At 37.9% G+C, this 25,115-nt stretch overlaps 1 protein-coding gene across 1 annotated transcript; it reads left to right on the plus strand.

The window, feature by feature from the left end:
• Nucleotides 1–24,399, plus strand: TMEM170B (transmembrane protein 170B). Its single transcript, XM_070747259.1, has 3 exons — nt 1–622; nt 15,468–15,638; nt 20,299–24,399. Exons 1-3 carry the CDS (start codon nt 349–351, stop codon nt 20,427–20,429), a joined length of 576 nt encoding a protein of 191 aa, XP_070603360.1. The 5' UTR covers nt 1–348; the 3' UTR covers nt 20,430–24,399.
• The last annotated feature ends 716 nt before the right edge of the window (nt 24,400–25,115 follow it).

Raw genomic sequence — 25,115 nt, forward strand, 5'->3', positions numbered from 1 at the left:
TTGCTCGCCGGCCGCGTCTCGCGGACGCCGCCTCCTACTCTTCCTTCCCCCCTCCCCTTTCCTCGCGGTCAGCGCGAGCTACTGAGTAAGGGAGGGGGGGGCATGAGGAGGCGGCGGCTTCGAAAGGGGGCGGTGATGGCCATTGCTGCTGCTGCTGCTGCCGCCGCCGCGGCTGCCCGACGCCTACCTCCGCCTCCTTTCCCCTCCTCAGCCCCTGACCGCGGGGCTCTGTGTGCCGGGCAACCTTAGGAGGGCCGCGTCGTCCGTCCACCAGCAACGGCGGTGGGAGGCGGAGAGCGAGCTAGCGCCCCCGCCGCCGCCACCTTGTTTGTCCAGCTGCCGTCCTCGATGTCTCCCCCACCGGGGGGAGCTCACCCCACCCGCGCCCCTTCGGCCCTGCGAGGCCTCGTGGGAGCCCGGCCACAGCTTCCCGTTTCCCAAGGCTGCTGCCCAAACCAGACCCAACACCCGAGGCAGCGGCGGCCCAGCAACGACAGAATCGGCCTGGTCGTCTCCCCCGCGGCGACCATGAAGGCGGAGGCGGGAGACCACATGATAAACCTGTCGGTCCAGCAGGTGCTGAGCCTATGGGCTCACGGTACATCGCTTCGGCATCTCACGGGTAAAGGCCGGGGATGACGGGCGGGAGGTGGTAGGGAGCTACGGGGGGGGAGCATTTGGAAAGGGAGAGGGACATCTCCCATTGTAGACAATGTGGCGCTGCCCAGATGTTTAGGATAAGTACCAGTGTGACCTAAAAATGGGAGCTGTCACACACCGCGCCTACCCATGTTCTCAACCTGGCATGTAGCAGATCTCTCAGGCTACCTGGTGAAAAGGTGAGTAAGGAGTGGCAGGTTGCGTTTTAATAGCTGGTGCTAATTTAATAACTGTTGGCATAGAAGCAATTTGGGTGGGTGAGGTAGGGTGATTTTTCTCCCTGCCTTCATCTTCAGTCGGTCAGTCTTCTAGGAAAACGAAGACACTAAGCTTGTGGATCAGAAAGGTCAGGAGTTTGGTGGTTCCAGTCCCTGGTATATGTCTCCTGCATGAGCAGGGGGTTGGACTAGATAACCTCCAATGTCTCTTCCAACTCTGTTAACTATTAAAAATGTTAAACTAGGCAAAAATTTTCAAGACTGATGTACATTTTTCCTTGAGTAAGAGAGCGACTGGTCCAAGGTCACCCAACTCTTTTTCACACCTAGAGTAGAACTAGAAGTTAGATTAGTGATTAGACCAAACTGGATCTTAGTTGGGATGAGATGATACCATTCTTTATAGATCATCAGATAAATATTCTGTAGGAATATAAAAAGAAAATGAGATGCTTTTTTAAGCCAGTGTGTGTTCAAGAAAAGGTACAGTATCTTACAGCTTAGATATATAGAATGATTCTGAACATTCTGAGAATGAATTTTGATGATATTTTTATTTTACAATGTGCACTGTTTACTAAAATATCCAAGAGGAAATTATCAGATATGTCTCTTGTACATTGGGATGTGAGATCTAATTTTCTGTTTCTTTTAAGGCTACCGGTAGTTAGTTAATAGGGCCTGTGGTATTCACAGATGATCAGCAAATAGTTAGGAGAAAGTAATGAGAAAAAGAGCTTAAGGTATGTGAGAGTTGCTAAAAAGGAAGACCAGAAAGTATCAATACAAATAATTTCAGTAAAGGGGGGAAAAAAGAGCAAAAAGTGAAACAATGTGAGAAAGAAGGAAGATGATGAAAGAAAAGCATGTGCAGGTAGTCTAGAACTATAAGTTTAATACCAGGAAGCTAAAGCTCAGAATCATAGGAGAACATTAAATGATAAGAACAGTGTCTAAGAGAGATATGTTCAAATTGCTAGTTGCTGATTGAAAGTGGTGAAATTCTAACAAGTAGCAAAGAAAAGACAGTTTCCCAGTTCTTTAGTCCTCTCCACAAAGAATATATGCATATTGTATCCCATTAAGAGTGGTGAAAAGCAAAATAATGGGCAGAGTTAAAGTTTAGAGATGGTGGGGGCTTTGATAGAATAATGATAAAATAATGGGCAGGAACGATGTACTTTGAATGAGTTTAAATCTCCAGAGCTATTTAAATTGCATGCACATTGGAAAATCATTGAATTGACATGACTGGTGATTGGCAAGTATTGTCTCTTATCTCCCAAATTGGGAAAGAGGCTAATCCAGGGAATTTATTTATCATTCACTCTGATGTTGATACCTGAAAAGATTTCTAGAGTTTTTTATTCTTTGTATACAATGGAAACAAAAATACATTCCCTAGCACCGTGATGGCGAACCTATGGCACACAGGCCACAAATGGCACACATATTGGTGGGCATGCAAGCTCAGGTCCAGCACGTGTGTGTGCGCGCCGGCCAGCTGATTTTCAGGCTTTCTGGGCCTGTTTTCAGCCTTTGGAGATGGTGGAGAAGGCCTGCTTTTTGCTCTTCTCAAGCTCCAGAACCTTTCTAGGAACCTGGTGAGGGGTGGAAACGCCCCCCACTCCCAGAGATCCTCCAGAGGCTGGAAATATTCCGTTTGCCAACTTCCGGTTCCGGTTTTTTTCTTTTGCTCCCCAGACTTCAGAGCCTTTCTAGGAGCCTGTGGAGAGTGAAACTTTAACTCTTCAACATGAAGAAGTTGGCGAACAGGACGTTTTTGTCCTCTGGTACTGAGGCCGTTTTTGGTCTCTGGTAGGGAGGCCTTTTTGCCCTCCTAAGGCTTGTGTCTAAAGCCTGGGGGAGCAAAAAGAAAAAAGAAAAGAAAAGAAACTTCTGGTTCAACCAGAACTTGGCATCTGGTGGGGAGGCCTGGGAAAAGAGAAAGAGCAGCGGGGGTTGTCATGCACGCATGCACAGGGTGGATGGAATTATAGCTGTGGGCATACATGCACCCAACTCTCCGTACAACCTCCCTTTTTGGAACGCAAACCCCAAAAGGTTCAGCATCACTGCACTAGCACAAAGATGTGGAAAGTTTGAATGATACACTGTATCAAGTGATATAATATGTATTTCATAATACAGTATCAGATTTCAGAGCTATACTAAAAGCATTTGTTTCTTAGTAATTTTATTAAATATTATAATTTAAAAAGCTTAGAACCAGTACAAATTAAAAGAATAAAAATAACAAACTATGAAAAAAAGAAAATACTTATTCTTTATAACAAGTATAAGTAACCTACTTTCAAATCAGACTCAGTCTCCTAAAGTTTGCTGTTCTTCCATATAATTTTCCAAATACAATCCGTATATAATGGCAGACATTTTAAAAATTAACTTCCAGATCCATTGTTCATAAAAAAATATTTGCTTCTGTGCTAAATAAGTCAAATTTAAATGTTTTTCTCATTTAATTGTAATCATTAATTTACATTTAAATTTACATTTAGTTGTAATCTTTAATGCCTACTGATTCTGTCTAGTGTCCAACATTCAAAATCCCATTTATATACATTTTATTAAGTATTCAAAACAGCAGCATTTTCCCATGAGAAGAATTCTGATAATTAATTCCAGAATCTTATTTCAAATCCATTTGGGCCCTTAGCTCCAGTATCTAGAGACAGCAGAAGAGAAGAGAAAGCATTGGAGAAAATCACAAAATACAAAGACCTTCAGGTGGAAGTAGGATGACTATGACGAAAGAAAACACAGATAATACCAATCATAATAGGCGCCTTGGGTGCCATCCTGAAAATGTGGAGCACCTTGTGAACACCATCAATATTGATAAAATCACCCCCAGTCAATTGCAAAAGGCAGCTTTACTTGGAACAGCTTACACCTTACAATCATACCTTTAACACCATCAAAGAACAACATCTGCATTTCCCAGCACTTGATAGAAAGATAAGAATGCCAAATCCAATCTAGACAAACCATGTTTTTAAGTCCTTAAACTTGTATGAAACTTCTTTCTTTACAGATTGAAGATAACTCATGCAGTATAGTAAAACTTGCTTTCATGAAGGTAGCTAATATTCAAAAAGTGGTTAACAAGCAAATTACTTTTTGAAGTTATTGAACCATGGTTAGGTTGCTTTATTATTTTATTTATTATTTGCTTCCCATGTTACTATCCAAAGCAACTCTGGGTAGCAACTCTGGAACACTTGGATCCTACTTGTCCAAAGAGGAATAACAGAATCTGTCCATTCACTAGCTCTTTATTCCATTATAATTGTCAGATTCGCTGTCATGGAACTATTTGCCATTTATTTGTTTGTTTGTTTATTTATTCGATTTTTATGCCGCCCTTCTCCTTAGATGGCTTATAACATGTTAGCAATAGGACTTTTTAACAGAGCCAGCCTATTGCCCCCACAATCCGGGTCCTCATTTTACCCACCTCGGAAGGATGGAAGGCTGAGTCAACCTTGAGCCGGTAATGAGATTTGAACCGCTGACCTTCAGATCTACAAGTCAGCTTCAGTGGCCTGCAGTACATCACTCTACCTGCTGCGTCACCCCGGCTCATTTCTACCTCAGAAGTGATGAACTATACACTAAAAGCTTCTCAATAGTAATGACAGTGGGACAGAATTTGGTCTTAGGCACTGAATTTGACTAATATAACACCTGCCTGACATAGGACTGAGAAAATATTGATCAGATAATCTAAACACACCACTATTACAGTAATAGATATCTCTCTAAGCATCAGAATAAAAAACATCTATTCTCCATCATGGTGGATATAGCAGCCATGCATGTGTTAATTCTATCTGCTCAGTGATTGGACTGAGCCTACTAAAGCTTCTATTTATGTTGGTGACGTCCTTCCTGGCCCCAATTTCATTTTCTCAAGTCTCTCAGCTAGGACAGTGCCATGCACTGATTAAACTATTTTATTCTGGATTTGAGTGAAGTTAGAATGCAAGGAAGCTTCAGATTGGATTCACCATCCCTATTGTGAAATCATTGTAATTTGATTGGGGGGAGGTGGCAGAAGTGGGAGCGACTGCTCGCTCCCTGGGGGGGGAACCGAGAGTTTAGAATCCCTCACATTTCCCTCTCTATCCTTAATCAGTCCCTGGGGGCTCTCAGGATTTTATTGTAGCAAGACAGCTGATACCCTCCGCAGTCAGCTAGGATCGTAGGAAGCCACCAACATTAAAGATTGCTCAGTGGACGGAGTAAGTTGCACTCGCCATTTTGAAAAGGAGCGATCAATCCAAATGTCTTTAAAATCCACCGCTCAGCAGGGGCTTTTCTCTCGGGGCTTTTCATCGGATAATTCCAAGACAGCTGGAAGCAAGGACTGTATTAGATTAACAGACTCTTGTTCAACTCACAAGGCATCTGCATGACTGTTCTTAGACGTTCCCCTTCCTTCGACCACATGGTAAGACAGCCACATTTTTACAGTCAGGCCTACTTAAGAGCCTCCAGGCTACCTCAAGGCAAATTACTTAATTGGGCCACAGAATAACAATCAATTCTTAGTCAAGGAACAATTTGCATATTATCTTAATTCGGAACTATACTAGTATTGGGCTAGTTTAGGCTGTTGGCCACCCCCAGTGGAGTCTCTTGTTCCCTGGCCGACAGCAGCCACACCCCTGGGACATGGCACCAACTATTAGATACACCTTGCTCCTATGGCACGGCAAGTTCAAAAATACCTCTTAGGGGTCTGTAACCAAGTCACCTATTCGCCACGTCCCTTGGGCATGGCACGAACACCCAAGGATAGGGGTCTCCAGCCCTACCAACACTCCCCACTTATTACTTACAAATGGAGCCAGCAGGCCCCTTCTCACCTGCGCCAGAGATGAAAAAACCTAAGCGTTGAAGAAGTAATGGATTCAATCAAACCAGATCAGGCTCACAAACCTTCCACCAGAAAACATATTTCAAAGGACACAAGAGCTGAAAAGCGCCGCCATAAGGCTCTTGGCAAAATTTGTAGAAAAGCAGCAGCCAAGTGCAAGCATGTGGACTCCCACACAATCAGAGGTGTCAGAGTGCGCTGACTTAGAATCAATTACTCCTAACTCAGACTCCCAATTATGGTGCCTTGGGCCAGATTCTCTACTAGCAGAGGTGACAATATCTAAATCTGCCTCCAAGCATGCCCCAAAGGAGGTCATTCATGGGCGTACTATAACCGGGACACGAGAAGCTCAAGGATCTACACTCATACTTCCTGAGGATGTGACGGCATTAGTAGCGGAGGCTATTGAACACAAGGTATCACAGTATACAGTGATCTCTCGGTTAGCGCGGGGGTTACGTTCCAAGACCTCCCGCGCTAACCGATTTCCGCGTTATACTGGATGCGGAAGTAAAACCACCATTTGCGCATGTGCGCCATTTTTTTCATGGCCGCACATGCGCAGATGGTGGAGTTTGCGTGTGGGCGGCGGGGAAGACCAAGGGAAGATTCCTTCAGCCGCCCAACAGCTGATCTGCTCCGCAGCGCGGAAGCAGCGAGGAGCCGAAGATGGGGTAAAGGCAAAGGGGAAACCCCATCTTCGGCTCCTCGCTGCTGCCACGCTGCGGAGCAGATTAGGTGTTGGGCGGCTGAAGGAACCTTCCCTTGGTCTTCCCGCCAGATCACTTGCCGCTTGCCGCTTGCCAGTCCACGCCCCCCTGGATGAGCGGCCCCGCATGGCCCCAGCGCCGGACTCCGTTGCCGAACGCCGAAACCGGAAGGGGCGAGGTGGGGGAGAACGGGAGGCTCAGCATTCCGTCAGTCGCAGCGCTGGCTGTCAACTTTTCTTTTTAAAACTGGGCAGGAGCTGACTTGCCTCCCCAGTGCTAAAAAGAAAAGTTGACAGCCAGCGCTGCGACTGACGGAATGCTGAGCCTCCCGTTCTCCCCCACCTCGCCCCTTCCGGTTTCGGCGGTTTCGCAGCGCTGGCTGTCAACTTTTCTTTTTAGCACTGGGGAGGCAAGTCAGCTCCTGCCCAGTTTTAAAAAGAAAAGTTGACAGCCAGCGATTGTTCCGCTGCCGCCAGCATGGCCTGGCTGGCAGCGGAAGATGTAACGGAGCCCACGGGGGATTCGCCTTCCTCCCACCCGCAGCCGAGACTGATCGTGGGCTCCTTCGCAACCTCGGAGAGCTTCCAGGGCATGAAAGCTCACGAAAACCAGGAAGCTCTCCGAGGTTGCGAAGGAGCCCACGATCAGTCGGCTGCCGGCGGGAGGAAAGCGAATGCCACGGGGCTGGGCTCGGCTCCCCCCTCGGCTCCCCCCCTTACCAGCCCCGCCGCGGAAGGCTCCATTCTGTTCCCTGCCGGCCCGATTGAGCGGCCGGCGGTCTCCATTCAGGGAACAGACGTCCACCCCCTCCTCGGAGTCCCCGGCACCCAGCGTCCCCACGCCGCCTCCACCTCCCGGTAATGCGCCCGACCTCTGCCTCTCTCTTTCTCTCTCATATACCACGCCGGCAACAGGGAGAGAAAGAGAGAGAGAACTAGTGTGGACTTATTTTTTATTTTTTAATATTTTATTTTTTTAATTAATATTTTTTGAAAAACCGCGTTGCAGCGTTTCGCGCTAATCGAGAACGCGCAAATCGAGGGATCACTGTACTTCCAATAGGCCAGACCCCAGGAAAGCTAGCACCACTCTGTCTCCTGTTGCCGCAGGGATCATCTGCAGGCGGAATCACACCCTGCCTTCGTTCCTACCACATGTACAGCAGTGGACCTCTGGGATGGGGAGGATGATGAAGATGAGGAAGAGCAGTTGATACATGGTGGGCATGACAAGATGTAGAACTGTGTTTTTCTTCCGTTCAATCATGTCCAATTCTCAAACACCTCATGGACAAGACCCTGCATATTTCTTCAGATGAGATTTGACATTGCCTTTTTCCTGGGTCTGAGAGAAACTGATTAGGCCAAGGTCAACCAGCTGGCTTTGCACCTAAAGCAGGAGTAGAACCTAGAGTCTCCTGGTTTCTAGCCTGATGCCTGCACCACTACACTAAACCGAATCATATATTTCCCGATCAAATGGCAAAAGTGACATCGATGGATTTTCTTCATTGGTTTACTAATTCATTTTTCATTGATAATCATATTTTTGGTGGGCGAAGACAATTTTGTATACACTGGTTTTAAATAATCACTGATTCCCTAAATTATTATTATTTCGCTAGATACACTGACTCAATAAATGGGAGAATTTTTCTGTTTGTTTGTTTATTTCTGGTTATTAATGTTACATATTAATATGAATAAGAATGTTTGATGTATGAATGTTGCTAGTTATTGTATAAATTTAACTAACATATTCGAAATACAATTGAAATTTTTATTCTAAAAATTTTATACATGAAGGCTATTTTCTAAAAAATATGTTTCTTGTGGAGGAGTGTTAAGATGACAATATGTGTCCTCTAGTTCTAGTTCACAAAATCCAGCAAATGGTATCCTACATATTTATGTCTTACAATCAACCAAATTTAGGAACATGTTCAAATTTGAAACTTTGAATATTTCTGACCATAAGAAGACTTACTACTTTTAAATACTGGGCATGTATTTTTCTCTTTTTGGAAATACATTTTTGCCTAGTGTTATCATATTTTACATCTCACATAAAGTGTGCGGGCCAGGAACTGCATGGAGCAACAAACCTTCCCCATGAATGGGTACAAAGGCTTAGCTCTTTTTTTAAAAAACACTGTGGAGGACTCTGAGATTAAAAGAAGCCTTCCTGTAAATTTACCTATAGGGAAAACTACAACTGTAATAGATTGAAAAAGTATAGGGAATTTTCCCCCCTTCCTGACCTGGTGTTTCATATGACCACTACCACAATTACTGTCGTGTTAGGAACACCAATACCCCGCTCCATTGTGTTTCATATAGAAGCCAAACTTTTGGAAGATAGGACTTCTTTCCAGTTCTGTATATTCATAACTGTTATAGAAAAAAAATAATATTTTCCTGTTTCAGGCTCTTCACAAATGGTAGATCTAGAAGTGGTAAGCTAAGGACATACTTTTTAAAAAGAGATGGAAAGTAAAAGCAGTGTACAGAAAAAGGAAAAAAATCTGTACACCTTACAATCTCCTACTTGCTGTTTTTATGGAGTATAAGACACACCTTTTTCCTCCCTAAAAGGCTGGAAATTTGGGTGCATCTTATACTCTAAATGTAGCTTTTTCAAAGCTTATTTTTCAGCCCTAAGTGCTAATGATCTTCCCAGCTCTTACTTTGCAGGCTTTTTCATTGTTACTCTATCAGAAGAATGTTTTTCCAGCCCTAAGTCTTTGCAGGCTTATTTTTTTCATTGCTCTACTTGCTCCGAATAAGTTTCTTTCCAACCCTAATGTTAGTGATGTTCTCAGCTCTTTTATTGTTACCCTCTCAGAATAAGGGGTTTTTTAAAGCAGAGGATAAGGTAATGTTCTGAAGCTGACCAGACAAAGGATGCTAGCCAGATCTGGCTAGCATCCTTTGTCTGGTCAGCTTCAGCACCTTATGCAGCAGATCCCCCCCCCCCCATTTTCCTCCTCCAAAACTAAGATGTGTCTTATACTCCAGTGCCTCTTATACTCTGAAAAATACAATAAGTTACTTTCTGATCAATCTCACGTTTGGAGTGAAGTCCATAATATATTGGGCAAAGCCAGTGCAACTGTGAAATTGATATACAGTGGTCCCTTGATTTTCGCAGGTTCGAACTTCGCGAAACGGCTATACCATGGTTTTTCAAAAATATTAATTAAAAAATACTTTGCAGGTTTTTTCTCCTTTACCACGGTTTTTCCCACCCGATTACGTCATACGTCATCACCAAACTTTCATCTGCCTTTAACAAATTTTTTTTTTAATAAACTTTAATAAATAAACATGGTGAGTAATAATCTAAATGGTTGCTAAGGGAATGAGAAATTGCAGTTTAGGGGTTTAAAGTGTTAAGGGAAGGTTTGTGACACTGTTCATAGCAAAAAATAGTGTATTTACTTCTGCATCTCTACTTCGCGGAAATTCGACTCGCAGGCAGTCTCGGAATGCATCCCCCACGAAAATCGAGGGAACACTGTATTATGTAGTCTGAAAGGCTATAGTATTTAGAATTAAATGCTATGTATTTTACTGAGAAATACATTCCATTTTGCACATTAGGACTTACTTTCCACTTTTTATAATTGTCATCTAAAATTAATTCTAGATTATTTAGACAGATCAACTGACCCAATACAATCTCTTCGTTTTTGAGAATTCAAAAAGTATATGGGTTGTGTAAAGAGATAGGTTTTTCTATTAAGGATCATAAGTGTTTTGAAAAGCATATATACCGTGTTTCCCCGAAAGTAAGACAGTGTCTTACTTTCTTTTTATCCCCAAAAGCCCCACTATGTCTTACTTTCGGGATATGTCTTATATTGGAAAAAAATTGTCGAATTTTTTGTTTTAACCATAAAATTAACATTTAGACGCGGTGACGTATGGAGGGGGGGCGGCGCGGAAGTGGGCAGGAGGCGGCGCTCATTAAGATCAGACGGAGGCGGCAGACGCGGTGACGTATGGAGGGGGCGGCGCGGAAGTGGGCAGGAGGCGGCGCTCATTAAGATCAGAGGGAGGTCGCAGACGCGGCGACGTATGGAGAGGGGGACGGTGCGGACGTGGGCAGGAGGCGGCGCGCAGCTAGATGAGAGGGAGGCGGCAATACCCCCGTGTTTCCCCGAAAGTAAGACATATGTCTTACTTTCGGGGTACGGTTTATATTAGCCGACCCCCCTGAAACCCCCGATACGTCTTACAATCGGGGGTGTCTTACTATCGGGGAAACAGGGTATATAAAAGATACAGGTAGTCATCATTTAGCTACTGGTTCAAATAGTGATAATTCAGGGTTTGGACGGTGATGAAAAAGTAACTTTTTTTTCTACTATTACAGTCATTAGGCATTGTCCTGTGCCTGACCCTTTCTTCTTTCCCTAATTAGAGAACTTGCCTAAGCAAGCTACCTCTTCCTATGCTGTTTTAATCTGATCCAAAAACAACTACTGTACAAGTTAACAAGCTCAGTTTTTAACCTAAATTAGTTAATTCGACTTCTATTGCTGGCTCACATGCTACAGAATAGGGACAAGGCCCTAATAAATTTCACACTGAAGATTTTTTTTTAATTTCTAAACAATCTATGCTAGTCCATTCCTCTGGGTATGTTTTCCCTAATAAGCAATAATAATAAATTGTTTTAAACAAAATACTTTACAAAAAATTCTGATAAAGAAATTGTTGAATGTTGGAAAATTATTAAGAGCGCAATGAAAAGTGCAACATTTTGGAAAGAATTTGATGGAAAACAAATGGAAGATGTAGTGAGAGCAATAAAAATGATTCAGATGTAACTCAAAAATATAAAGAACTAGAGTACCCTCCCAAATGATTAACTGCATGATATTGACCTCAAATCTTGAAAAGCCTACACTCAAAGCTAGCAACACAATTGAATAACCTGCAGAAGAATGAAAGAACGTTTCTAGTACCAAAAGGCAAGGGGAAAGCAAAAGATGACTAGGACATGGGTGTCAAACTTGATCGCGTCACGCGACATATTGCAATAGTTTTTGCCTTTGTGGAGCCGGGATGGGCGTGGCCTGCATGTGATGCATCTGGCCTGTGGAATAGACTTGCTCTAGGCTTATAACTTGCTGGCTCACAACATTGAAATTGTTAAGTGGGATTATGAAAAGTCTACATGTTTATTTGAAATAAATAATAGAACAAAAGAGGTTTTAAAAATTCATGTAGCACAAAATACCAGCTACTAATTGATAAAATATTCCTTCAGTTGCCAAAAAAAAAGCAGAGAGAGAATGAGAGAGACTTGTACTGTATATATATATTTTAAAAAGCATTCAGATCAATACTCCTAGACATTGTAGGAAGAAAGCTGTGTTAATGTATAGGAGCCAAAAATCAGGAGTCTGGTAGCAACTTTTCTGACTAATAAATTTTATTAAAAGACAAGCTTTTGTAAGCTGTAGCTCACTTTATCAGATGCATAGAGTGAAATACAGGAGTAAAATTTGGCCTGAAGAATGTGGCACTTAATGGAGATAAGAATAGAAGATGGGTTGCAGCTAATGAATGGAAATGCCATTAGACACATGGAACCTGAAGGATATCAATACTATTTATGAAAACATCTGATTTACTGCATGACAGATTTTAAAAGTCCACTACTTTGCATTATACCAAAATAAATCCATTTGCTAAACTTAATATTTAGTTCTAATCCTTTTCAAGATAAATAATGCCTACTAATATAGTATTTTATTCTATTTAGGTATTAGTATGCTGTCTCATAATTCTCTGACTTAATGATCAACCAAAATAATTTGATTAAAAATAGAATAGTATAACATAAATAACATAAAATATGGTAGAGCAAAACTTGCAAGGTCTCCAAACAACAGGTTGCATTAATTAGTTTTAATCCCTGGCTGAACAGAAAGTTCTTCATCCTAATAAGCCAGTGTCTAGCTTCGCCTTTTTAGGGGGGGGGGGGGGTTGTGTAGCAGCTTCGGAGGAATTTGAAGCAGATTATCTGAATCCTTTTCAGTCAGATTCATATTTTAATAAGGTATGGAAATGGTATTGGTCACACTTTTGGATGGTCTCTGATGTGGGCAGAATAGTAACAGTGCGTCATGCTTGCATGACTTGACCTCTTGGTGGATTTCAGTGCCATCAACCATGGTAACCTTATGGACTGACTCAGAGGATTGGGGTGGGTAGTATTGGCATGATCTTGTGTTGGTTCACCTTCTTTCTATTGGTCAGCGATGATTGGGGAAAAGATTTTACCTTCAGCTTCTATTATGTGGAGTGCCACAGGGGTTGTTACTCTTCCCTCTTTGATCTATTTATCCAGTGGATCTAGCAGTGGGAGGCATGTTTCAGATTGTTGCCTAAAGATCTATACTTAATGGCTCTTAAACAGTGGCCACTTATGCTGTGGAATCATGTCTCTGCTCAGATGATGTTGGCTTTATTATTGTTGAGCTTCTAGAAGAGGGGTGTCAAACTCAAGGCCCGGGAGCCTCATCTGGCTCACAGGGTGCTTAGATCTGACCCATGGGGCCACTCTAGAAACCACAAAAGGCCAGTCCGTGGTGCCTCTGCCAGTGAAAATGGAGTTCGGGAGGCCCTTCCAAGTTCCTTTGTCATTCGCAGAGGATTGCAGGAAGCTGTTGCAGCCAAAAACGGAGCTCGGGCCACCATAGGTACCCCTGACATGAGTGATGTTGGTCTAATCACACCCACCTTGGCCTCCTGGGGTCAAACATTATCCTGATGTAGCTCTCAATGAAATAGAGTTGAGACCTCTGTTCTGATAACAGGTGAACTACAAAGTGGCTCTCCTACTTTTAACATCTCTTTGTTATTCTTTATTTTATTTTGGTTTCTATACTTTTTAATGTATTTATTAACTGTTTTAGCTCTCTTGTAAGCCACCCAGTTATGTTGTGAGATCAGTGGTTATATAAATGAGTTTAATACCATAATCAGATCTTGAGGGTCTTATGAACAATCAAGAGGGATGGGGCCAATCTAATTTCAGTGGAAGGATGTTCCATAAGGTGGACACTACAATAATAAGGACACTACAATAATAAAGGCAAGATGTAATGGGGTAGACTGATATAACAGTCTACCCCATTACATGAGGGAGAAACAGACCCTCAGATGGCATGGTGCCATGCCATGAAGCCCTTGAAAAAAGATTAAAACCACCAGCACCTTAAATTAGGCTTGGAACAAATTGGCAACAAATGCAGCTCATGAGCAGACTCTTAAGAGGATCTCCAGATTGTTCACTGGGTCTGTCCAATGTAGTGCAATCCCATACAGTATCAAAGATGGCATGGTGTCTAGGCTCACTTGTACAGTAGCACTAAGTGACTGAAGTTGTTTTTATGATGGTCATAAAATGAGTCAACACAGTCATTAAGCAGATCGCTTATTAAGTGAATAACATAGACATTAAATAAAGCTACCATATCCAATAGACATCTTTGTTCTATTTCCCGCCAGAAAACGGAAATGTCACAAATTGTGCCAAGTGACCTTGAATGTTGCACCTGCTCAGAAATGCAAGCCGGTTACCATATTCCAAAATATGATCACATGATCGGGGGTGGGGGCGCAATTGCAATTTTGATGATGGATCATAAATTTTGTAATGTCCATCAAACCTTTGAATGGTCAAACAGTTGTAAATTGATAACTTACATTCCTTTTGGATTCTGGCTTAGTTGCATAGATTTTATATGATTCAATATATGTCTCTTTAAATGAAGGGATATTTTCAAATTAGTGATGAAAATTAAAAACAGTAAAGCATATTGTGGTATTGCACTGTAAAATATAATAGTTTTTTTGAAATGAATGTATGATAGAAGTAAAGCACTATAACTAGTATGTGTGGTGAAATTCTATGGTTTTAAATATATTTTTGAATAATCCTACATCTGCATACTGAGTTAATTTCACAAATTTAAAGATTTGTTTTATTTATTTGAATATTTAACATTTCCAAGTAAACAGAATTTTAATATAACATAAAGCATTGAGCAATTCAAAAAGTTAATATTCTCTTATTTTACATATCAGTCCTATGTAGCTGACATTCAGTCCTCAAATAATAAGAAATCACAGTCTATAAGCATTCAGAAGCAATGTATTGATAGCTGAAATATTAGCTTCATCAGGAGATGCACATTGCCCATTTAAGAAAAGCAAATACAGTACTGTACTTTCAATACTTTCAGTATTATTTTTGAATAGTTAGTATTCTGTATTTTGATTCCCTTAAATTACATTCTCATACATATTCTCTGAGTATTTTATAAATAGTGTGATTCTGTATGAGATATTTATATGCACACACACACATATGTGCAGTGTGTACCAACATACATACATACAAATATAAGATACCAGAGACACAATAGCATAACTGTGAAATGATCCTTTTTAAATTTCTTTTGTTTGTTTTAATATTTAATTCTTCACATAATTGTGTGGAACCAAGAAAGTCATCTTGGTAGCTTAGAGAAAAGGAAAGAAGAAGAAAAAATCTAATATAGTAGTATGCACAGTTCTTTTGATAATGGGTAGTGGCAGAGTAATAAAATGAATTGGTACTGTGTATGAGAATTACTTCTCATGCATTTAACATATAGCCTATTCATATTTATTTAAAATTTATTTTTTTATATAATTTGCACATTCCCCACTGACAAAAATTGTCCACTGGGTAGTTTATAGAAAAGGAAAAAATAAAAACATTGAGGTGTACATAATATTTTTAAAAAGGGATAGCGGATGAGATAATAAAATTAACTTGTAAGTGAGAGTTACCACTGTGCATGCATTTATATCTATCATTTTTCAAATACTTACAGTACTGTATATATATTTGTTGTAATCAGAAAGAAATAAGAAATATTAACCTGCTGTTTGATTACTTTTTTTCCAGAAATGTGGTACTGGGTTTTCCTATGGGCTCTCTTCTCTTCTCTCTTTGTCCACGGTGCTGCAGGAGTGTTAATGTTTGTCATGCTGCAAAGGCATAGGCAAGGGAGAGTAATCTCTGTCATTGTGGTCAGCATTGGATTTCTGGGTTCTGTAACTGGAGCTATGATAACCAGTAAGTCTTACATGTTCAAATATAGTTGTGGTTCTTTTTGAAGATTATTACTAGCAATTGTAATAAATGTTCATGTATTGCTTCTGTTCATATTTTTGGAATTTTCTATTAGATTTCTGTTCATTCTCTGAAAGAAAAACATCACGTATAAGATTGTAGTTATTATATTATTAAAACATCCTAGGCATAACTCTCTTCAGTGCCATTATCTGATAAATGATTGCAGAGTTAACCACAGTTCATATTCGTTACATAATGGCTTTATATACATATTTTGTGAATTTCTGATAATGTACTTGGATCATTTGTGTGCCAGATATGTTCCATAGCCTGTCCTTTTATTCTAGTACAGTTTTTAAAACCCTGCATTTTGAAGTCTAAAGTAGGTGTGCCCATTTCCATGAGTCAAACTGCTAAGAAAAATCTGGAGCTTTTAAAAAAGGGTTCTATATTACTTTATTGCCATTCTAGCTTTGGTGAAAATAGCAATAGCTTTTTTAAAAAAAACTTTCCCTTATAAAAGATGCCTAGTGCAACTATGGTAGTAGGGGATGGGAAGTTATGGCAACACTTTGTAAAGCACTGAAAGATCTGCTGCGATATACTGGAATTCTGGATAAATAATAATAGCATAATTTTCACATTGTATAGTAAGTTTTCAGTTGCCAGTACAGTATAACAAATTTGCTTGAATTGCTGGTACATGTTAATGTAATATTGCAGTGGAGCTTAGTAAATAGCAACTAAAACTTTGCATTTTTATGTTAATGCATGTTTCGTATTGTATTAAAGAGAATGAAGGTTCTAAAGTGCCATTTAATAACTTGACAATGAGACTTTGTCCAATAAAGATATTGTCTTTGTATTCTTAAGATAATTTTGCACTTTTGCAGTTAAGACAATCTGTTGCACTTACATTCTCTTCAAGATTTTGTTATAATCTAAATACAGTGGTACCTCTACTTAAGAATGCCTCTACTTAAGAACTTTTCTAGATAAGAACCGGGTGTTCAAGATTTTTTTGCCTCTTCTTAAGAACCATTTTCTACTTAAGAACCCAAGCCCGGAAAAATTTCCCAGGAAATTTGAGAGCAGCAACAAGGCCTTGACAGTTTCCTGACATTCCCCCTTTAATCCCGACCACCTCGGGCTTTTCTGGGCTGCCAGAGGAGCCTTTCGGTGGCACTTAAGGAGGCTTTGGCAGCCCAGAGCAAACAAAGCATTTTCCTTTCTCTGGGTGCTGCCTCAGAGTCCCTCTCTTTTTTTTTTAAGCCTTAAAGTTTTGGATTTTTTTTATTCCCCTCAACTCACCTTCTGCCTTCGGCAGTGACTGTCCTCCTTCTCTTCTTCCTCCTCCTCCCACCCAAATTCCGAGCTTTTATTTCTTTCCTAATGGGTTTGCACGCATTATTTGTTTTTACATTGATTCCTTTGGGAAAAATTGCTTCTACTTAAGAACTTTTCTACTTAAGAACCTGATCACGGAACGAATTAAGTTCTTAAGTAGAGGTACCACTGTACTTTAGGAAATAGCTACTGAAATAGTTATACTTAATAAGAATAGCATCTCAAAAGAATAAATGTTATCTGACCCTTTATAGAATTGGTGCACTATTACTGTATATCTAAAAACATTTAAATTTCCCCTGGCTCAATTGATAAAAGAGAGTAGAGCCTGTGACCTAAAAGTTAAAATCTCCAGCCCAGGTTTGAATCCTATAAGGTATGACCAGCTGACGAGAGCTAAAAAGCTTGAAATAGATCTATCCTAATCTCCCTCTATTTCTTTATCAGTTCTTTACAAGTTTGTGTGTGTGTGTATACACTGCTCAAACAAATAAAGGGGGCACTTAAACAACACAATATAACTCTAAGTAAATCAAACTTCTGTGAAATCAAACTGTCCACCTAGGAAGCAACACTGATTGACAATCAATTTCACATCCTGTTGTGCACATTCATCCTTGTTCTGTACAAAGATGAGAATATTTCATTCATTCAGATCTAGGATGTGTTATTTGAGTGTCCCCTTTATTTTTTGAGGTATGTATGTATGTATGTACGTACGTACACAAACACACAAACACACACACACATATGTCACACTTACCCCAAAAAACAAAAAAGCAAAATTGCTTAATGAAAGTGGAAGGTACTGAACAGTGGTTCTCTCCAGGGTCAAGTTAGACACTTGCTGCATCATTACCTTCTTTTCATGATTTTCGGATTCTTAAAAGATTTACTAATGGCATATGGAAAAGGAGCATTGCTTGGAGTTGTCAAGCTAGTAATTAGTGATTCCAGGAGATGGAATCATAAAACAATTGGGATGACATTAGTTTTTTACAGTCATTTTTTGGGGAAATATATGAGAGAGTATGGTTTTTATTTTATTTTATTTTGGCGCGCATGTGTGTGTATACCTGTGTGGTAGATTTCCCTATAGAAATTTTCATAAATTTGTTAGGAGCAACAATCTGTGGAATGCCCTTGTAACTATTTTGTATAGTACAACTTGCTGTATAGATATTGGCTTTATTAACTGTAGATGATAGAATTCTTTCATTGTGATTTACTTATGATTTATTTAGTATTGGATTTTCCCCTATGCACAGATTTTGATACATTCTTTGAGATACTCACAGAAATGTAAAAAATGTTTGATAATATAACTTTAAGCAAGCTATTAATGTGCAGTCTTCACTTTTGGGATTTTTATCTTCTACTGATTTGGAGTTGTGATATTTTGGTTTAATAAATTAAGCCATCAATTAGATTTGCACTTGATATGAAATCAGTTATGTCTTTGCAGTAGAAAAGAAAGATGCATTTAGTTTGCTATATGAGTAATTTCATTATCCAAGATTTGTTCTTATTATTTTTATATTTGACTTGTATTACAAAAATTGCTCTTATAAAAATTAATATGATAAAAATGAAATGTCTTTATCTGTCGCATTTAATTTAATTAAATAATTATGTACACATACACACATGGTAGTTTTAATATAAAGATACTCAGATCTACAATATCTTATGAAGACCCACATATTGTGATTAATGCTATTGTCAATTGTTGTTTTAAATAAAAAATACTCAGTGCATACAGGATGTTATTTACATATAATAAACTTTCTATATTTTTAAAATCTTCATATCAAAAAATAAGCTTAATTCAGAATATAAACATCTTACAGAAACAGTTACGGTAAGGTAGAGTGAGAAAGATGGTAGATTAATCTTATGCTAATGATATACTTTATGGAAGTTTTCTGTAAGAAAAATTATATTAAATAGCAAACTACTTTTCAGATATTTGAACAATAACTATTAGAATGAACCCTATTTCCTTAAGAAAAAAACATCAATAGTTCACTTTTCTGTTGGGGGGGGGGTTCAGTTTATTTCAAGTAGAATACAGCTAGTCCTCAACTTACAACTACAGTTGGGACAGGAATTTTGGTTGATTAGAAATGCTGTTGTTAAGTTAAATAGGTAATTATGTGACTGAATCTGATTTTATGACTGTTTTTATAACAATCATTATGCTAATCACATGTTTGTTAAGCAAGTCACGATTGTTAAGCAAATCCTGCTTCCCCAGTTGATTTTGTTTGTCAGAAACTAACCCAGAAGGTTGTAGAATGCAATCATGTGATTTGCAGGAGGCTGCAACTAGTTGCAAATGTGAGCTGGTTTCCAAGTACCCAAATTGGATCACATGACCATGGGGTCTGTGCATCAATTGTAACTTTGAGGACTGGTTACAAATATTTTTTTCTGAGGCTGAACCATTATTAAATGAAATGTTGTAAATCAAGAACTATCTATAGTATGGTTGTGAGCCGCCCCGAGTCTTCGGAGAGGGGCGGCATACAAATCTAAGTAATAAATAATAAATAAATAAATGGTTGTAAATCAAGAACTATCTATAGTATGGTTACCAGCTTTGAACCAATCCAATACAGTATATTAAACTATGGTCTAAAGTTGCTTTGGTGATTTTTTCTTGATTTAAAGTTTATTTTCTGCTCAGTTGAAATAGGAAACTGATCAAATTGAAATACTTCTCACAGTTTCAACTCATTGCAATTCAGTAGACGTTAGTTCATGCCTTGTTGAACTAGCCATATGCAGAATGCTTGATAAAGTTTAAACATTTGAAACAATTAGACAGTGGATCAAAGGAAATCGGTCTAGACTGTATAGTAATAAATAAAGAGTTGTTAGAACAGCATCATTGCAGAACTGAGTTCTATTTTAGGATGTTTCTTCAGCAATCAACAATCAACAATCAAAAATTAAATCTTTATATTTGATCATCGATTTTGTGTAGGCTTTTATTAGTTTCTTACATGGGTTGGGAACTTTAAATGGGGGAGCTGAACATATATTTACATCTCTCCCCAAATGAATGGGAAAGAAGTTTTTTACTTTTGATGGGTCATTCCTTAAATATCCTTAAATACAGTGTAGAAGAGTGTTCGTTTACATTTTAGTAAATTATAGAACGCTATACTGTACTGCTCTTGCTGTCCAGTGTGATAAGAGTTGTAAAATCAATTGTGTATGGAGGAAGGGAACATTACATATTGACTATATGGTGATTTTTGAATAAAAATCTGGTTCTAATTATAATTGTCTTCCTCATCCCTTTCAGGTGCAGCAGTAGCTGGAATTTACAGAGTGGCTGGGAAAAGCATGGCTCCCATGGAAGCACTGGTGTTTGGAGTTGGGCAGACTGTACTGACAATAATTATTTCATTTTCAAGGATTCTTGCAACACTTTGAATCTTCTTGTTACACTTTGAATTTTTTACGAAAGTGCTGCGCATAAAAGGAAGCAGTCTGCAGTGAAGCTTTCCAGAAATGGCTTCAGTAGCTGATGGATTGGAATTACCAGGGAAATGCATGGTATGTGGACTGCAAACTAGAGGTTTTATCCATTTGGAAAATGTTTTCCTCTAGTCCAAAAATGACACCCTACTGCACTGTACCTAATGTGCCTCTGTCATAGGCAAGGTGTGATCCATTAAGGAGAAGCGTGAGATAAACCACCTTGTGAAGCTGCTAATCAGTCAAACAGTTGGTGTTGTGATCATTGTTTGTGATGGTATTGAAAAAAATACAGGGGCATTTCTGAAGAATGAATAAATGTGCCAAATGTGAAATTGATTTTAAAAAAAAGATTTATAATGTGACCATTTAGATGTGTAGTAATTGAATGCTGCAGACATAGTTTTAAAAATTCAGGTACAGCAGCTAGATATTTGCTTATTATTAATTGAATCCCATTCAATACAGAATATTAGCATGGCCGTGGGAACAAAACAATTGTGAACTGATGTTATATGTGAGCAGATTCAGTAGCTGAAGCAAAGCTCTAATAAGGATATGAATGTTATTGATTCAGAGTGAGAGCATTTTATGAAGGGGTTTATTAAGATGCATTTAAAGTCAGGTTCAGTTATTTATACATTTCACACCTTATAATTTATGGTATACAGAGTAGTCCACTACAGATTTTGAAAAGTTGTATGGGTCAAAAAATACAAAATGAAATGTCTTTAATGAAATGATCCATTACAAATCCAATTTTAATGTTAAGGATTCAGTAATATCATTAAGACCAGTAGAAACCATAAGTTTTGAAAAACTCATGTTTACCAGATTATACTTTGACAAATACAAAGAAAAAGAAAGAAAGAAAACCTTTTTTGTATGTGATTCAGAACAAAATTATTCTGGTAAGCTGTTATAATTTTAAAAACAGGATAGTTTCATTTCCTTTTCAGTTTCCTAATTTTTATCCTAAAGGTGCTTTTCAAAAGGCCTCTGGACTTTCAAGGAAAAAACAAAAACCTCCAAGAAAGTCCAGTTGCCTTTTGAAAAGCACCTGTGCAGCAACATGAACTGCATAATTGAGAATCTCCATAGAATTTTCCCAATTTTTAGATAGCTTGGGAGCAATTATATGTGACTTTTATCAGCTTAGCTTTGAATAGATACATTCTGTTTGTGTGCTTCAACAAAAGCAATAGTGGAGCGGCTGCAACTGTCTTTATTATAAAATGTTATGAAATGAACACCAAGAACAGAAAGTACTTTAATGCACCAATGTGAGTATTAGGAAGAAGTGACTGAATTGTATTTTGTCTTGACTCATACGATAGGCCTCCGAAGCAGCCAAGCCTGCACTGCATGTTCTGGTGCTTGAAAAAACTTTTAGAAAAGATTACAAGTCTTTTGTAAAGTGTGTTCAGTGTGCTGAAAAACACACTGTTTTACCATAGAAACATAGGTACTTTCATTGCCCAACTGGTTCATCAATCATTCATGCTCCTTCCTTAAAAAGTGGGATTTCTAGCTGGAAATTGGAACAAACAACCCTGATATATTAACAGTGGAAGTCTGTCTCTGTGTGTGTTTTCCTCCATTAAGGAAGTACTGTACTGTGTGAATTTAATCTTAAAACTAAGATTAAAGTAGGTATTGTGCCTATGTATAAATCTTTTTTAAAAAGATAAAAAGACAGCCACATTGTCATGATAATAGGATCATACCCATAGCAATAATAATTAGATAGTACAATTCTTTGCTCCAGAGCTTTTCTAAACATTGTGGTAAAAATCTCAATTTATATTCATATGTATTAATATGTTAATTATCAAGGTTTATCTTGGTTTAAAAGAGATTTATTGTTTACCTTTTATCTCTTTGTTCGCAATGGTAGGCAGTTCCAACAAGAATTAATCAATATATATGGAACTACTTTGTCATTTGCTCTCCGCAGTAGCCACAAATATAAATTTTGTGCTTACCCTGCACTCTGAATCAAGGTCATAAGGCAGTAGAAATAGCATTAATACTAGGAATTTAATAAAATATGTTTTGTTGCAGCTAATTTAAAGTTAAATACCAAGGTACATACATTTATTTATTTATTTATTTATTTATTTATTTTTATTTAATAGGCAGTAGTATAAAATGATTTTAGGAGCAGTAAATTAGAATTAATTTTTTAGTTTTCCATTTTTTTTGATATTCTGTGTCTATTGATGGATTACTGCTTGGCAATGTTGTAATGGATGTGGTAGGGCAGTTCCTATTAAAAAGACAACAACAAACACAAGTGAAGAATATTACCCCAATTCAAGCCATGAGGATTTTTAAAAGACAATTTAGTTCAGTTTGAGGAAATTCATTTCTTCAATATTTATCATAAGAATCCTGCATCTTATTTTCCATATTTTATTGAGCACCAAAACATGGTATATGTAATGCTGTTGTGTTTATATGTAAACTGGTTTAATATTTAGTGTTACTGTACAAAACTAATGGTTTTACAAAACAAACATTCTCAGGCCCCAGAACTAGACAGTTATATAGATTGTATTTGTAAATTGCTAATTATAAAGAACTTAGGGCTATATGCAGAAACATTGTTATGCTGGAAACTCAGATGCTTCTTATGTTTGTGATTGCCTCATCAGATGAAACTACCGTCAGTTTTCATAAAACAAATTCTATTGGTATTAAAACTAGGCTGGGAATAATTTATATGATAGTAGAAATGCACTTTTTGTTAAAATACTGCAATACATTTATTGTCCTCAGAATATGTTACACTTTATTATAACATTGCCATCTAAAAATGGATCTACTGAGAAAAACAAGCAAAATTACTTTACAACAGGAGGCAATCATAGATAACCCCTAGTAAGATTAAAGCGATGAAGTGTTTTGTAGATAAATCACTGTATATGATTATTATTATTATTATTATTTTGTATAAAAGGATGGTGTATAGAACCTCTTACTGTTCTTGTTTAGTAATGGATATTTAAATACACATTTGAATAGACAATAGATACCATTTAGTGAAGACATCTTTGGCCTCTCATGCCTTTGAACAGAATACATCAAACTTGTATTTTAAAGTGACTGCAGTGATAGTTATTTATTGCTTTTAAAAATGGATTTATATATTAAAAACAAGAATGAAGTAACCAAGGAAGTGTGTTTTATAGCAATATTATTTTATATTCAGTCTTGAAAATAATATAAAAGGAAAATGCTTATATACTAGGACAAATTTTCATCTTCTAAAAAGGTTGAGCGTGTATGAATTCCATATAAGTTTATGTTAGAATGCTGTAGTTCAGGGTGAAATGTTTTTTGTATGAATGGTATTACCATAATGTTTCCAGGAACTAAAATAAGTCAAAGAACTAACTATGATGTTCTCCAAAAATGTCTTTGAACAATTGTTTCAACTTGGACCAAGCATTCTTAAGAAAAAATGCAGTGTAACTTCAGCAGTACCATTATTTGAACATGAACAGAGTTATTAACAAAAAATTGAGAACAATTGAAAAATTCATACAATTCAAAATAAAACTCTACCAGGCCTTTTTTAAAGTAAATAACATAACTTAAGTTTTAAAAAATGGTATCTAATGGCATTCCCGGTATTCTCTTTAACATTACTTAGATTAACAGGTTAAATTGGTTTCTTTTATAAACATGTGGACCAAAGAGGTGATTCAATCTTTGTTGTATTTATTTGTAATATAGCATTTTAAATATATTTTTCTTGAGTAATTTGAGGAAAGCAGTAGTGTTTCCTCTTTAGTTTGCACTTTGCTATATTTTGTTTCAGTATGATAAACTTATTTCTACTTGAAGCTTGCATATTTTTGTTGTACTATAGTAAAACCAAGCAATCAGCTTTTGGTATAATTAAACGGATTTTTAAAATTAGTTATGGTTGAATTTTGTTATCCATTTAGGTGACTCCATGTCTCTTTTCCCTCTCAATAAAAGTATTAACATTAATATTTTAAGACACTAATTTTGCATATGTTATTAGAATCTTGCATCATTGTATAAAATATTTGATGGGGCCAAGCTTGTTTATTTCAGTAAAGATTTTTTTCTATCTCGATTTTGTGGTAAAGTAATGTGTGCCTCCAAGCCTCACTTTTATTTTCAACCTGTGTTGCAAAGGTGAGGATTATATGGTTTTCATGAATCCATAGCTGGATTTAATTTATTAATTTGTTAGGGACATGTCCAGTGGGAGAGTAGTTTTTAAAGAGCAAAATAATTATGTTAAAGCTTACAAAAGCATAATACAAATTTTGTTTCTACTTTTGGGGAAAGAAGGAAAGTTAGCAATTGCTCCTGAATTTTAACAACACAACTTGTAGCTGCTTTGAAATAAGAAAACAGTATTAGAGATTACAATTCAGCTATAAAACTATGAACTTCAGATGCAAATACAGTCACAGAAAATAAAAGTTGCTCAGTATTTTTTTATAAATGTGTTTTTATAGGGTCTCCGGCAAAATATTTTTTCTTTTTCATTAAGATTAACTGAAAAGAATAGGATTAAAGTGTGGGAAGGAGCTATTTCTCCCTTTATTATAAAACCTGGAGAATAAAATATAGGCAAATTGTAGAAAGCACTGAAAA

Source organism: Erythrolamprus reginae, chromosome 3, assembly GCF_031021105.1.
Source record: "Erythrolamprus reginae isolate rEryReg1 chromosome 3, rEryReg1.hap1, whole genome shotgun sequence".
NCBI lineage: Eukaryota > Metazoa > Chordata > Lepidosauria > Squamata > Dipsadidae > Erythrolamprus > Erythrolamprus reginae.